The sequence below is a fragment of the Falco rusticolus genome, chromosome 8, assembly GCF_015220075.1.
Source record: "Falco rusticolus isolate bFalRus1 chromosome 8, bFalRus1.pri, whole genome shotgun sequence".
NCBI lineage: Eukaryota > Metazoa > Chordata > Aves > Falconiformes > Falconidae > Falco > Falco rusticolus.
Genome location: NC_051194.1, coordinates 7,673,237 through 7,686,588, shown reverse-complemented (window position 1 = coordinate 7,686,588; position 13,352 = coordinate 7,673,237). Strand labels below are relative to the sequence as shown.

The 13,352-nt window shown below is 48.3% G+C and overlaps 1 protein-coding gene across 2 annotated transcripts in view; it reads right to left on the bottom strand.

Moving 5' to 3' along the window:
- GRIA1 (glutamate ionotropic receptor AMPA type subunit 1) overlaps positions 1-12,050 on the bottom strand; it is a 125,525-nt gene extending 113,475 nt beyond the window's left edge. For both annotated transcript variants that reach the window (XM_037398345.1, XM_037398346.1), the window contains exons 1-2: positions 11,804-12,050; positions 9,519-9,656 (exon numbers count right to left, since the gene is read on the bottom strand). In XM_037398345.1, coding sequence (XP_037254242.1) covers positions 9,519-9,656; positions 11,804-11,885 — 220 coding nt within the window. In that variant the 5' untranslated portion in view covers positions 11,886-12,050. The remainder of the gene's footprint in view (positions 1-9,518; positions 9,657-11,803) is intronic.
- Between the last annotated feature and the right edge of the window lie 1,302 nt (positions 12,051-13,352).

The following is a 13,352-nucleotide window of genomic DNA, read 5'->3' as shown; positions in this document are numbered from 1 at the left end:
AAGAAGAGAAGTTTGGGAATGGTCTCAACTGACAGCTGCTATCTGAGACGTGTGTCAGTTTTCCCACTTCAGTGTGACTGTTAAGCCTCACTAAAACTGTGATGATGCTTGAATGAGAATTCCCTCATTGACAGAGCAAGCCTGTACTCCAGGCCAGCGCTACTTACTGCAGAACAAGGGGTGATACGGGCTTTTTAGGGAAGGGCTCATCCCTGAAGGTGCGTAGTTGCTCTGGGAGCAGGGGTGGAAATGCAGGAGCTATCTCGCCTCCTGCCTGAGGGCTGCTCGGTGAACTCCCCGCCCCCCTAATTATGAGCACTTAAACACGGGCATGCCACGGAACATGAAGGTTGGGCTTTCTGGTCTAGGGTGACGGTGAACGGGTGACCTCCTGCAAGCCCTGGGACCGCGTGGGGCTCGGCGGCTCGGGAGAGGTGTTGGTATTTGCTCCCTCCGAGGTCTCTGCTGAGTCTGGCACACAAGGCTGCTAAGGTGGAGGATGTTATGATATAAATGAGTCAATGTTAGAAATTTGCCTGACTTCATCCACACATTTCTTGTGGGTTCCCAAACAAGCGATGACTCTTCCTGCCTGTCAGCCTAGGCTAATCCAGGTCCCAGCCTCCAGCGAGGCTCCGCTCTCCCCAGAGCCTCTCCATTTGTCGTTCCCACAGGAGAGGAGCACAGAGACTCCCCCATTACCGTTCCTGCACCTGGAAGCTGCAGAGAGTGGGCTTTGGTTGGCACAACTGTAACAAGCTGAGCAGAAAAGACCCCAGAATCAGGACAGGATAGAAGACTAAATTAATTCTGATTAAATCTGTGAAATGCACTCAGCTCTGCCTTTGCTCAGGATGGACTAGGGGCAGCTGCTGTGCCTGACTTTTTCTGGGACAGCGAACTGGAAACGGCATCGCTGCACGGGCTGTGCCACAGCTCACTTTCCTCGTCCTTGCCTGAAACAGCAAGGTCCCCTCAGCCCCTTCCCCCACTGCAGCCGTATGTGGTTTGGCTTTCTATTACTTCCTTTGGTAGTTCATTAAAGACATTAATCACCTTCTGCACAAAGACATTTCTCCTGAATTCCCTGCGGGCCAGGCCTCTTTCTCAGCAGCAGCCCCGCTGGCTGCTCCAGCCCTTTGCAGGCACAGTGCCGGTGGCCCAGACCTGCCCCCGTTTCCCCTCTGATCTGGGTCCCTGCCAGGCACCCATCGGGTGGTCACCCCCAGACCTCCCCTGTCATGTGCGCTCTGACTAGAGCCTCCTCTCCAGCTCACCTTCACCCTACTGTGGTCTACATCTCAGCACTTCTCGTATCCCTTTCTCCTGGCCACACAGTCCCATCTCAGGACCAAAGCACGGCCACCTGCTCCTGTGCATCACGCAATAGGCCATATCCACACGGGACGCGCTCATCCTGCGAGAAGGATGCGAGGCATTCTGCTGCACAAGGCTGACTGGGGGGAAAGAACAGTCTCATGTTGGGACCATTGCAGCAGCAGGATGGCTGCAGGCGTGGCAGTTTGCAATAACCACGGCATGCAGGGGATTCCCTGCTCTAAGCACCCAGGTCTGGCTCTGCAGCAGTTGCACCGAGGAAGAGGGATGCCAAGAGTGAGCTGAGCTATGGTGCTGGCCAGATGGGAGACACCAGCAGGCTCCAGCTCATATTTGGACAGGAGGCAGAGCCCTCAGAAAGTAAAACCTCCCCTGGTTTAGCTAAGGGCTGAAAAGACACACGGGAAAACCCCAGCTATGGCATGTCCACAGCCCCTCTAGAGCTGCTGCCTGCCCCCTTTCCCATGTGGTGTCTCCAGCTGCTGCTCCTGACCTGGCATTTCTCCATCCTCCATCCCAGTGTGCTCTCCTTGCTCGCCTGTGCTCTCCCCACGATTTCCCATGTTTGCTGGTAATTTTTTCTGCTGCTCACCTGCCAGAATAGCAACACCATCCTCCTCCTCAGGGATAGTGTTGAATGGGGTGTGGGGGCTACGTGGAAGGAAAGCTAACAAGGCTCAGGGCACTCGGGGGATATCGGCAGGCCAGCAGGAAAAAAACCATCTGAATCAGTGTAGTCACTGATGTCTTTTGCTCATCGAAGCTTAACAGCTAGGAAAGATCAAAGCAAAGCTTTTGAGAGGGTGGGGAGGTGAGAAATGGCCCTCCCTTCCAGGTGAGGTTCTTCCTCGCTGCAGCCAGATTACCTACAGCAGCCTCTGTACCCCTCCTCTGACCCGCCAACCCTCAACCTTTCATCTCCCTCCCTCTTCATCTCCATTAGCATAGTTACAGGACTTTGCTTATTAAATCAAAGCCGAGACTTCTATAGCATAGAGAGATGTAGACACATATGCTGTATCCACACGAGAATCCTGCCATCAGTTGTATGTTACATCTCAGTCTTAGACATCAGTTGTTTTCTTTTGCACTCCTCCACTCTGTCAAAAACAAATAAAATCAAAGAATGAAAAGACCCTCTTGAAGAAGCCAAGATAACGGCAATATATAGCTGTTACGCGCCTCTTCATTGCCTCTTGCTGCTACTTCCTCAAGGGATCAATCAGTCCTGCCATGCATAAGCACGTCTCCTCCTGAACTGCAACCCTGGATGAGGGTTGGCAAGGGTGTGGTTTGCAGACAATAGGGAAAATAACTGATATACATTAATAAAAAGAATCAACATTGCTGGGAGGTTTTTTATATCACCTTTTGTGGTGTTGTGGTATGGTGGGGTTTTTGAAAAATGCCCCAGAGAGGGCAAGTGGGTCTGGCTGCTAAAGGGCAGCATGAGAAAATCAACTAGAGACTCATTACAGTGTAAGCTAATGAGCGATCAGTTCAGCAGGTGAGCAGGGAACATTTTCTGCCAAATAGCATGCTGCTATTATACTAATCATTTGGTATTATTTTGAAAATTTTTTTCCTGGGATGATGGTGGATTGTTAATGGCTCAGTTTGGCCCCTCTTCTGCACCTTGTCTAATACCTGACTTCCTCGGGTATTCCCAAAGGACATCCCATGCTCTACCAGATGGCACTTTTCTTTGGGAAAAACATTACCCTGTTGCAGTTGTACACAACCAAAGGCAGAGAAGTAAAATCCCATCTCTCTTTAAAGGAATGTAGTTGAAATAAATGCATCTTTGTCTTCAGACTTGTGTTAATACCGCACCCCGGAGAATTTGGATCTGCAGAATATTAAAGTCTCCTTGACTTATTGCCTCTTTAAGGAGAATGTTGATTTTGTGTTTGCTCTGAGCTCCACGTGTTACTGAAGCTAACTGGGACTGTTCTGGTTTCTGCTGGCAGAGAGCTGTTGCCTTTGGGGCCCTAACCCTATTAAGGGAAATGTAAACATATATATCTAAAATTCCCACTAGAGTTCTGGAAAGCAACAGCGTGCTTCCCCACGCTGCCTTCCTTGCAGCCACATGAAGATTTCCACCCTCACCTTGCTAACATGCCAAAAAATAAAGCCTGTGTGTTTCTGGCTTAGTAGGATCCCTATCACATCAAAAAGCTTTAATTTTAGAGAAGAAAGGATAAGCTGTGAGTGAAAACTGTGACTGTCACACAATGGACAGGTCTTGACTCTGTTGCTCGCTCTTTCTCAAATCCCTTCTCTGCCTGCTGCAAAGCCCAAATTTTGCTTCTTTACTCTCTTTTTTGCTTCTCACCAATGAGTATTTGGGATCCTTTCCAGATGAGCACATAGCAGGTGTGAAATTCCCCTTATTCCTCTCCTGATTTTTCCTCATTGCACCATATCAGCTTTTCTCCTGCTCCCACAGCCCAGGATAAATAAATAAATAAATAAAAGTAGTCATGGCAAAGAATAAGTGCCCCCATGCCTTTTGGAGAGAAATGGACGCACAAGACTGGGGGAAACCCATTCCTGATGCCTGATGTGCGCTGCCAGCCTCTCAGCGAGGCTGCCTTCCCCAAATGACAGCGGAACCCCATCACGTCCCTGCTGATGACATTGGCCCATGTTCTCCCAGGGCTCTCCGTGCCCAGATCTGTGAAGGCAGACCGACAACCTGCCTTGTCCTGGCAGCCATAGCTGAGGAAATAGCTCAGCACTCATGTTCAAACGCTTTGCTTTCCTGGGGAAAGCATACGCGACAAGCTCTCACCTTTTTCAGTGGCAGCTGCGACTGCTGAGCACCCAGTGCCCACCCCAGACCCCCTGGACTCAGGAGGCTGGTGTCACCCCCAGGACCCACTCTCTCCTGTCTGGCAGGATTTCAACCACCAGCACCCTCCTTGGGGCTGGATCTGACTCGGTGAGGTACTAGCATCTCACTAAACAAACACGCACTTACTAGAAAGCTACAGCACATCCCTGCCAGAAACCGAGCATCCTTAACCTCAATTTGATCTAACGTGAATTGATGCTCTGTGATTCATCTGCCTGCATCACATCTTTTCCTATTACAAAATCTAAGGAGATGCATTTCCTTGTAGTACCTATGTTGTATTAATCAGGCTGTATCTGATCATTAAATCCATGTTTCTGTTGGCTAAACTCACATATAAATAGTCATAGCTAGCATCCTGAGCTCTGCAGGGAGAAAAAAATCCCACAGCACTTAACATGAGATTTCTGACGCTGCAAAAAAAAAAGCAAGTCTACCAACACCACAACAATTGCATACTATTACAGGGCCGGGCTTATTTAGACTGTGGAAGTTTAATTATAAAAATTGCATTTTAATTGATTGCTGCTGGAATAATTACAGCAACACCTTTCCAAGAAATGGCGACCATCGTATATTTGTCAACAAAGAAGCTTCCTTTAAATTCAACATGCAATAATTGTTTAATTAAGGCAAATTTAGATCCTCGTTTGAGAATGCTCAAATGTTTACTTCTTCCTTCCTGTCTCTGAGAGGTAATTTAAGAGATAAAAAGCAATCTCCAGAAATACTCTATCTATACACGTAAGTATCCAAGAAAAAAGAAGAAAAAGAAATACTTCATTTCACAGCTGATCTGGATCTAAGCTTGCTGCCATTGATAAGAACATAAGCACAGAATGAGTGTTCGCTACAAATCCCTCACTAATTGGTGCTGGGAGGCCTTCATAAAATATGAACAGACTCCAAACTACATGTTCATTTTCTAATAAGCAGAACAGATTCAACTGTTGATATTCTAGCAGCACCCACAGCCCATACACAGTATGAGGAACCCACAGTAACTGTAGCTGCGTGTACATGGAAGGAGAGGGATAAATAATTGTTTTTCAGCTGTTTTACAAGTTTTCTTGCAGCTATAAAATCCTGCTGCTGTCCTGTGCAGACTTCTGTGTTCCAGGTGCGCTGCTCCTGAATGTCCTTTCTCAGTAGCCCAACATCTAAGCACGCAAAAGCAAAAGCTGATGGCTGCATCAGCAAAGCTACCAGGCTCGGTGCTGAGCAGAGGGTTTTTTAGTTGCTGGTCATCCCTGCAAAGTGGCCTGAGTTTGCCGGGACAGATTTATCAAGCTGGTGACTCACCTTCTGTGAGTACCTCTCAACAAGGCATGTTCCCCAGGTCGCTGCCAGGGCAGCGTTGTCAGAGCCATCTTTGCCGGGTAGCGAAGGCAGCCGTCACCGTCTGCCTGACACCGCTGGGCTCACTGGGGGACTCGAGCCAGAGGCCAAAAGCAGGAGTCTCTGCACCACACATCAAATAAAGCTACGGAGCTGTGACTGAAACAACTCGTAATCCCCCAAGGAGCTGGGCTATGCACAGGGCGGGCATGTGCATTCCATGTGCACGAACGGAGGCTGAGACGAAGAACAGGAGAAAACTATTCCCTGTGCTGGTTGTCTCAAGTAAGCAGCTTCTCATCCCTTTGCTGCCAACAGCACACGGTCCTCCTGTCCACGGGGGACCTCCCAGGGACAGGAATCTGCAGCTCTCTCCTGAGCTTCAGACCTCCCGTGTCCTCACACAGAGCATCCCACTTCCCACACCTCTTGGTTCTGACCTGCAGCATCAGCCCTGCCCCGTTGGGTCTGCCCCGAGCGCAGTCAGTCATGGCAAAACCCAGCAAGGCAGAGTTTGCTGGCGACTGCGTTGAAGCTGTAAAGCTCTTTTCCAAACACGGCTGAAAACAGAACATGTGACCATGTCTTTGAAGTTGATAGGAAGGGTTTTGCTCTGCCATGTCACCAGGCAAACCTTTCAGCTGCACCACACCAGCATTTACCCTCCATAGCCACCTGGCACTGCTCTATACTTGTGCTGAAGGAAAGACTCTAAATTCACCTTCCCCCTAAGCAATTGCCTTGGCCTTCAAAGAAAAGGCACAAGACAAAGTCTCTTAACCTTTAGTTAAGAACCCTCAAAGGAGCAGGTGTGTATTTTCATACCCGTAAACCACAGCACACACCCAGCTGCAAACACAGAGCCTGTTCATTACCATCAATTCTGTGGGATGGAATGAATTCAGGAAGATATTTCAGTTATTGAAATACGCTCATGTTTCAGTGGTTACCACAGGTTGTATCTACTACCTATTTTTGCTTTCTTAATGATTACAGTTTGCTTAAAGCCATAATCTACTGAGGTGTCACGTACTGGGACCACAGGACCCATAGTCGGACACTGCCCCACACAGAGGTATTCACAATCACTGAGTAAAGATAAAAAGTCCGCAACTGGAAGCGTCAGAAATGCAAAAGTTATTGCTGGGCTGTCACAGCGACAGCCCAGTGACAACAGCAGCCTCCTGATATTTTACAGATTTATCACTTTCATGGGTATTATTGTTACCAATTTACGATCATCACTAGCACATCATTAACGGCTCCCTATCACTGTCACCTGTGCATAAATGGGCGCATCTCGTACTGTAAATTCACCCACTGTCACACCAAAGCTTGCTCATCCTAACTGGTAGCAGATATATGTCAGGCAGAGGTAGACAGTGTCACAGTTGATGCTGAGATACATTTTGCATACGATCTCCTTAGACAGGGTGCTGTCATTTCACTGCAGTTCATCCCGCCACTTCATCATCACCATACAAGCTGCCCAACAAGGTTTTTTGCTTCTGCCATCACCACTGATTCTTAATATATATTCTGTATTTTGAATGATGCTGCTTCAGGCCCTTACCATAAGGACTACATTTAGCACACAAGGTCAGATCCTAGCACAAGGCAGGATTTGCTGTGGGGCTGGGATCTCCTAGTCTTCCTCAGTTGTCCAACTGGAGCCCCTGACAGGGGCAGCACCAGGTTTCCAGGGTCCAAACACCCTTGACTCAACCATCAGAGAAGCAGGTAATGCCAGTGACAAGGAAATGCTGTGTTCTCTATCTCCATGGGAACAAACCCTGGTACTTTTAACTGGTAGCATGGCCAGTCTTTTCTCAGAAGATAAGGACCACTGTGTGGGCAGGGTTCTTATTCTCTGTAAATAAACAGATCTTTCTGCTGGTATCTAATATGGGCAACCGGGAAAGGAACTTGCTGGAAGATGAGGAAGGAGACAATTCCTGGCAAAAGTTTCACTCCAGCCCTAAAGTACTAAAACCAGGTCTCCTAACAGCCTATTTTTTTCGGTTGGGGTGGTTTTTTTTCCCCCTAGGGTACATGGAATAACACCTTCTTTTGTGCTTACAAAACAAATGCTGCCTTCCATAGTCTGGAAGAACTTTGGAAGTTTTTAATTATAAGAAAAGAAAAATGAGGACAAGTGAAGTTGGACTGTGCAGAGTGCTCTGCTGGTCTGATCTAGGACAATGTGCCCTACATAGAGCTCAAATATAACATCCTCTGGGAGGCTGTCTTCCATTCAGCTTTTGTGAGACCACCCCTGCCCCTCTGGTACTAATGACAGATTTCTGAAGCATAACTAGTATCACGGTCTTGCTGTCAACGTTAATGCTGTAAACAAAGCCATTAGTGGCAGGCATAGAGAGGGAGGGAAAACTATGCGCAGATGGAGAATTTATTCTAGTGATATTCTTGCAGTTTCTGCTTTCTTCCTGCTATCAGCACTGAAATAGCTCATCCCCAGCCACAGTCAGCGACTCTACCCCAGGTGGGTGACGCTTTCCCTTGATAGATACAAGGTCTGTCTTTTTTCTTCTATTTGTCTAGTTTTCCTGCCAAGGAAGTGCCATTGGATTGAGCTGAAATAGTTGCTCTTCCTTGATGGAAACCTTGTAGTTGGCAAATAGACGGATATTAAGGAAAATCGAAAATCTTTAGGTGCGTCATTAGACACCCCAATGAAAGTGTGGCCAAATTGTTACTTCTCTCTCCTAGGTCATACTTGTCAGTAAATTCCTGCAATCTTGTATTTGCTAACCCTCCAACAGAAAAAATCACAATTATTTCTTCTTTTTTTTTCTTTGAGGAGCCTTATTAATTCTCTTCCTGTACATTCCTAGTTCTTTTTGCAGGAAAACATTTTTCCCTTCTCTGTATTTCTTAGCAGAAAGAACAGTTTGTGTCCACCTCTACCCCACTCTCCACCTGACTAAACTGCAGAGAGGATATTTTGGTGAATCAAAAGGATACTACGGATGTAAGCCAACAACAATCCAATGGGCTTTACAAAGGGAAGGGTTCCTCCAGTCCCTCCTGGCACCCCTCATATACACACAGGCTTAGAGAGTGAAAGCAGTGTCTGACACCAGGTTGAACCGACAAATTCTTTGTACGTTGCATCTCAGCAGTGCGAGCCCCTCGCGCTCAGCACCATGCCACGTGCTCCAAGGGAGGCAAATACTGCAACAGCCTCTAATGCAAACACAGGGCTGCGTTACAGTTTTGTTTTCCTCTGGTTCCCTCCTGGTCTTATTTGTCACTGCTCATCTTGGCTTTACCTGGCAAGCCAGTTTGTTCTTTCCTCAACTATATCATCTAACAGGAACAGCACAGCTAATGTACTGTGCTTCAGCAGGGTGCAGATACATCCTAGTATTGACTCTGCGATGCAAATTCAGTCTTTAATACTTGTTTTTAGAGCCAATGATTTTGCAAGTTCTTGAAATTCTCTTCCCTCTCTGTCATTATTAGGTATGCCCCTTACAGTGGGTCTGGCCTCTGCTGTTGTTTTCTGCTAGGTCTTTCTTAAATCAGGAGGACAGACAGCTAAACTGGGGCTGCAGAAGAAGTTGTTCACACTAAACAGAGACTTCTGTGCACCCCGTGGGTGAAAAGGGGTGTCTTCGTTGTACATCACAGGTCTAGGAAATACGGGAACGAAACCTCAACATAATGAGTCAGGCGTAGGTTAAAGAAACAAGAAGAAAGGAATTGTCGGGGGTTTTATACCACTTTGGAAGCACGGAAAGGGAAATGCTGAATAACTGCAGCACTACCTCACCCGTATGTTTTAGCACAAACCAAAGTGATTCAGAAATCCTTTGCCCGTGTGTGGGGGGTTTTCTTGCATGGACCCTAAAGATGAGTTGCACATCGGGAACAAGATGTCCCATATTTCAGGCACAAAAACCCAATCATGAATAAAGAAACTAAAGTAAGAGAAAGCATGGCAAATGCCACTACTTACAGGTGTATGTCATTTCAAAGCTGTCACTAATGTTCACAATGTCGATCTGGGGAAGGAGCTTAGGGGGTTCCGTGAGCTGAGACAGTGCAAACCTAAAAGCCGCATGTTCCTGGGATTGTTGATTAGGAAATAACCCCCCTGGGGAGAGAAACAGAACAAGAAGAAAAGTCTTATATGCACCTGTATTAGCAACCTCCTCAGTCCAAAATATTCCTGCGAGCAGAGGCTATGGCTCCCCAGCCCGGGAAGTGCCCCAGGAGCCCTCCAGCACACGGGACCGCTGGGTTTGTGCCCGCTGCAGACAGGCTGGGAGCAGAAAGCCTTCCCAGCCCATGCCTTATGTAATGCCTGGATCACATACAGGAGCCCTGATGCATCCCTGGGCCCGGCAGCCTGCTCAGGATGAACCGTGGGGTTTGGCTCAACCTCCTCACCCCCACAACTTCAGGGAAGAGAACTGGAAGCGCAGTCAATGTTCCCTTTATAAGGGGGGAATGAGAGCCTGTCTTCCTCCTCCCCTCACTTGTAATTAGGCTTGGTTTAAACCCTGCTAAGAGCAGGCGCCTGCTCCAGGAGGGGTGCAGTGGTTCCCCCACGCGCAGGTCAGACTGGCTGAGCCCAGCCCCACAGGCGCAACACTGGGTGGATGGGGACAGGGCTGCGAAAGCCAGAGGGATGTGGGACCCATGGCCAAACGACTGCTGCTACTGCAAGTTTGCTGCATGGAAAACTCCTACATTTAACAGGTGACAGTGGCCAGCCTCAAAGAGGGAAGGAAATCAAAAGTTGGTCCTCAAAAGGATCTATCTGAGCAGAAGCACCGAGAAGCCCAGAACCACAGGATGACATAAACAGGATAGGAACTGGGACCAGGCTGGACTCAAGCTCAGAGACTTGCTCCTCCCATGGACCGGGAACAAAGTGCTGCGGTAACCCAGCCCTAGGAAAAGTTTCCTGCTGCTCCCCCAGCAGGAAACTTGGCTAGCGGCAGATCCCTTCACAGCTTCCAGAACGATGCTATTAATTCAGACTGTCTCGTAATCTATATGTATTTAAAGGGAGCACCGCTATTGACGTTTTACAAGTGGGGAAACAAAGCACTTAGCAACAAGGTAGAATTAAAATAAAGCAGCAGAAAGTATCAATGCCCACCCTCCAGGGCAGATGGCTTGGGAAAGAAACAAATATGCAAGGACCTGCTATCGGCATTTTGCACATCTTTAGCATAGATGGTATCTCTTTGTGTGGAAAAGGGCTGTTTGTGCATGAATATCCACCCCCCACCCCCGCCTCCCCCGTTATTCCCACCCCCTAGCCTAATCTTGGGTGTCAGAGGAACAAGCTGCTAGTAGCTCAGTTAAGCTATAATATGTTCGTTGAACGGGAAAAAATCTGGGATGTTGAACAAATTTGGGGTAAAGGGGAGACAGGAAGGGAGGGAGAGAGGGATGCAGCATCAACAGCAATAAAAGCACCGATTGTGCAGCTGGACTCAGGCAGGAGTTGCCTGAACTTGGTGGATTAGCAATTGATTGGCATTGTAAAGAGAAGGGAGGCGGGAAAGGAAACCGGCATGCAAAGGAAGAGAATTCGGGGCTAGGCTACAAACCATCATCAATAAAGATCAATGGGAGAGTAATAATAAACCTGGGGAGGGAAGGGGGGAGGGAAGGGGGGAGGGAAGAAGAGGAACACTGAGAAGTTACAGGAAGGGAGAAAGGAATCAAACAGGCACTGCTGGTGTGCAGGGGAAGCAAGTAGCATGAAATGAAGAGACTTCAATGCAAAATCTTCCTCCGATAGCTCTGGCCTTATTCTTTAGCAACAACAACAGAGCGCGTCTGTTTGTTACCTCTCGTCCCAGTTACCTACAGATGAGAGCATCCTCACAAAAATGTATAATGCAACCCCTCATTTTGCAAATGCAGCAACGCACAATGGCAACCCAGGCATTTCTCGGAGCAAGAAACAGATATTTTTTTCGTGCTTCCTCCATTTCAGAGGCACTTTTCTTCCTGTGTTGGTGTGTGTGCAGGCATTTATTCCAAATCTTCCCCTCCCCCAAAGCCAAATTGATACATCTCTGTTCTTGCAAATCTGGTACCAACGCACAAATCCAGCCCTCGCGGTTCACCCCATTGCCCTCTCTCACACGTACATACACACACACATATTTTGCTTTTGCAAGTAAATGAACGGGTGAGTTTTCCCCCAGCACCCCCCCTCCATCCCTACCCACTTGATGGGGAGCATCACTCCCAACCAGCCCCGAGCTCTGCACTCACCTATCTGGATATTGTTGGGGAAATTGGCCCCTAACACCGCCCCTAGGAAACTGGTGCAGAAGAAGGCAAAAATGTGCTGCATATTCCCTTTTGCATTGGCGAAAAAGAAGCCCAGTTCCAAGCATAGATTTGATTTTTCCCCCGCTCTGCTCTCTTTAGCTGCCTCTCTCGCCTCCCCTCTGCTGCGCCTTCAGGGTTGCGCGTCTCCCTTGCTCGGAATCCAGCGCCGAGACTGCTGCTTAACACCGCCTGGCAGCAGGATTAACTGAGCCCCGTGAGAAAGAGAGAGCCCGCTCCTCATCCACATCCCTCCCCCGCCACACACCACACACACACACACACACACACACCCGGGCGCTTCCACTCAGCTCATTTCCCTTCTCCCAGTTGGAGCTCAACAGCTGGGTACTGCATCCCACCTCGCCCCCCGGTTATGGTCCCCCGGGGTCCCAGCTGGGGTCTCTAAGGGCAATTCCCACCTACCCCTAAATTCCTGGCTTTCCCCCTCAACTTCTCTGGGCAGGAGCTAGGAGGAACCTGCAAATCAGTAGGTGGCAAACTCCTCTAGAGAAAGGGCTTAAGCTCCTTTGCCTCTGATCTATCCTTCCCCACCTGGGCTCTCACCCCTGGGTCCAGGAGTTGAGCAGATCAGTCTCTACAGCCTGGCTCATTAAGGTAACAAATGAGGGTCGCACCCTGCAAACGTGTCTTGGAAGGAAGGATTTTGGAGCAACAGGCAGGAGATCCCAAAGGATGAAAAAAGGACACTCCACCACCACTCCCGGCCCCATCACTTTCCTCATTGACTTTTCCTGCCCACCGTTAACCTGTGAGACTTTTCATCCCTGTGCTTGGAGGAATCTGTGCTCACCAGCACCACCCGATAGGGCAGGCTTCTGAAATTAGGGGGCTGTTTTAGCCTGGATCATTATAGGAGCTGTTATGTGGTGGTTCTAGTGAGGTTGAAGCTATTTGACCATCAGGAGCTTTGCTCAAAAACAAAAGGAGAAGAACAAAAATCAATAAAAGTAACAACAATAAAAAACAGCTCCTAGGCACAACCTGAGATTTAGAAATATTTGAGGAAGAATTGCTGTGAACACGGAGCCATAACTATCTCAGAAAGGAGAGACGATTCACCCATTTCCCTCTGAAACACACAAAGTCCCAAACCAAACTTGATGCCTCTTGTGCCAGAACTCGAATACTCATGACCAAGCACAGAGATTCTGCCTTACCAGCTGCAGCCTTCATATACACAAGGGGTAAACAGCAGAAAGGAAACAGAAAGGAAAAAGGATGGTTAGGGCAGAATTAGAAATAGGACTCGGATGCCCCGTGTCTTGGTTTGATGTAGGGTGCCTTGCCCTGGTCCCCACTCCCCATCTCCAAAATCATGTGGTTAAACTGGAAGAGCGTTGAAGAGCAGTGACCAATGTTCCAAGGTTGGGAATTGCTCCTGCATAAGGAACAGTTGGATAAATGGGAACTCTGCAGAGTGGGATAATTGAAATGGGATGTGACCAAATCCTACAAAATCTGCAGCAGC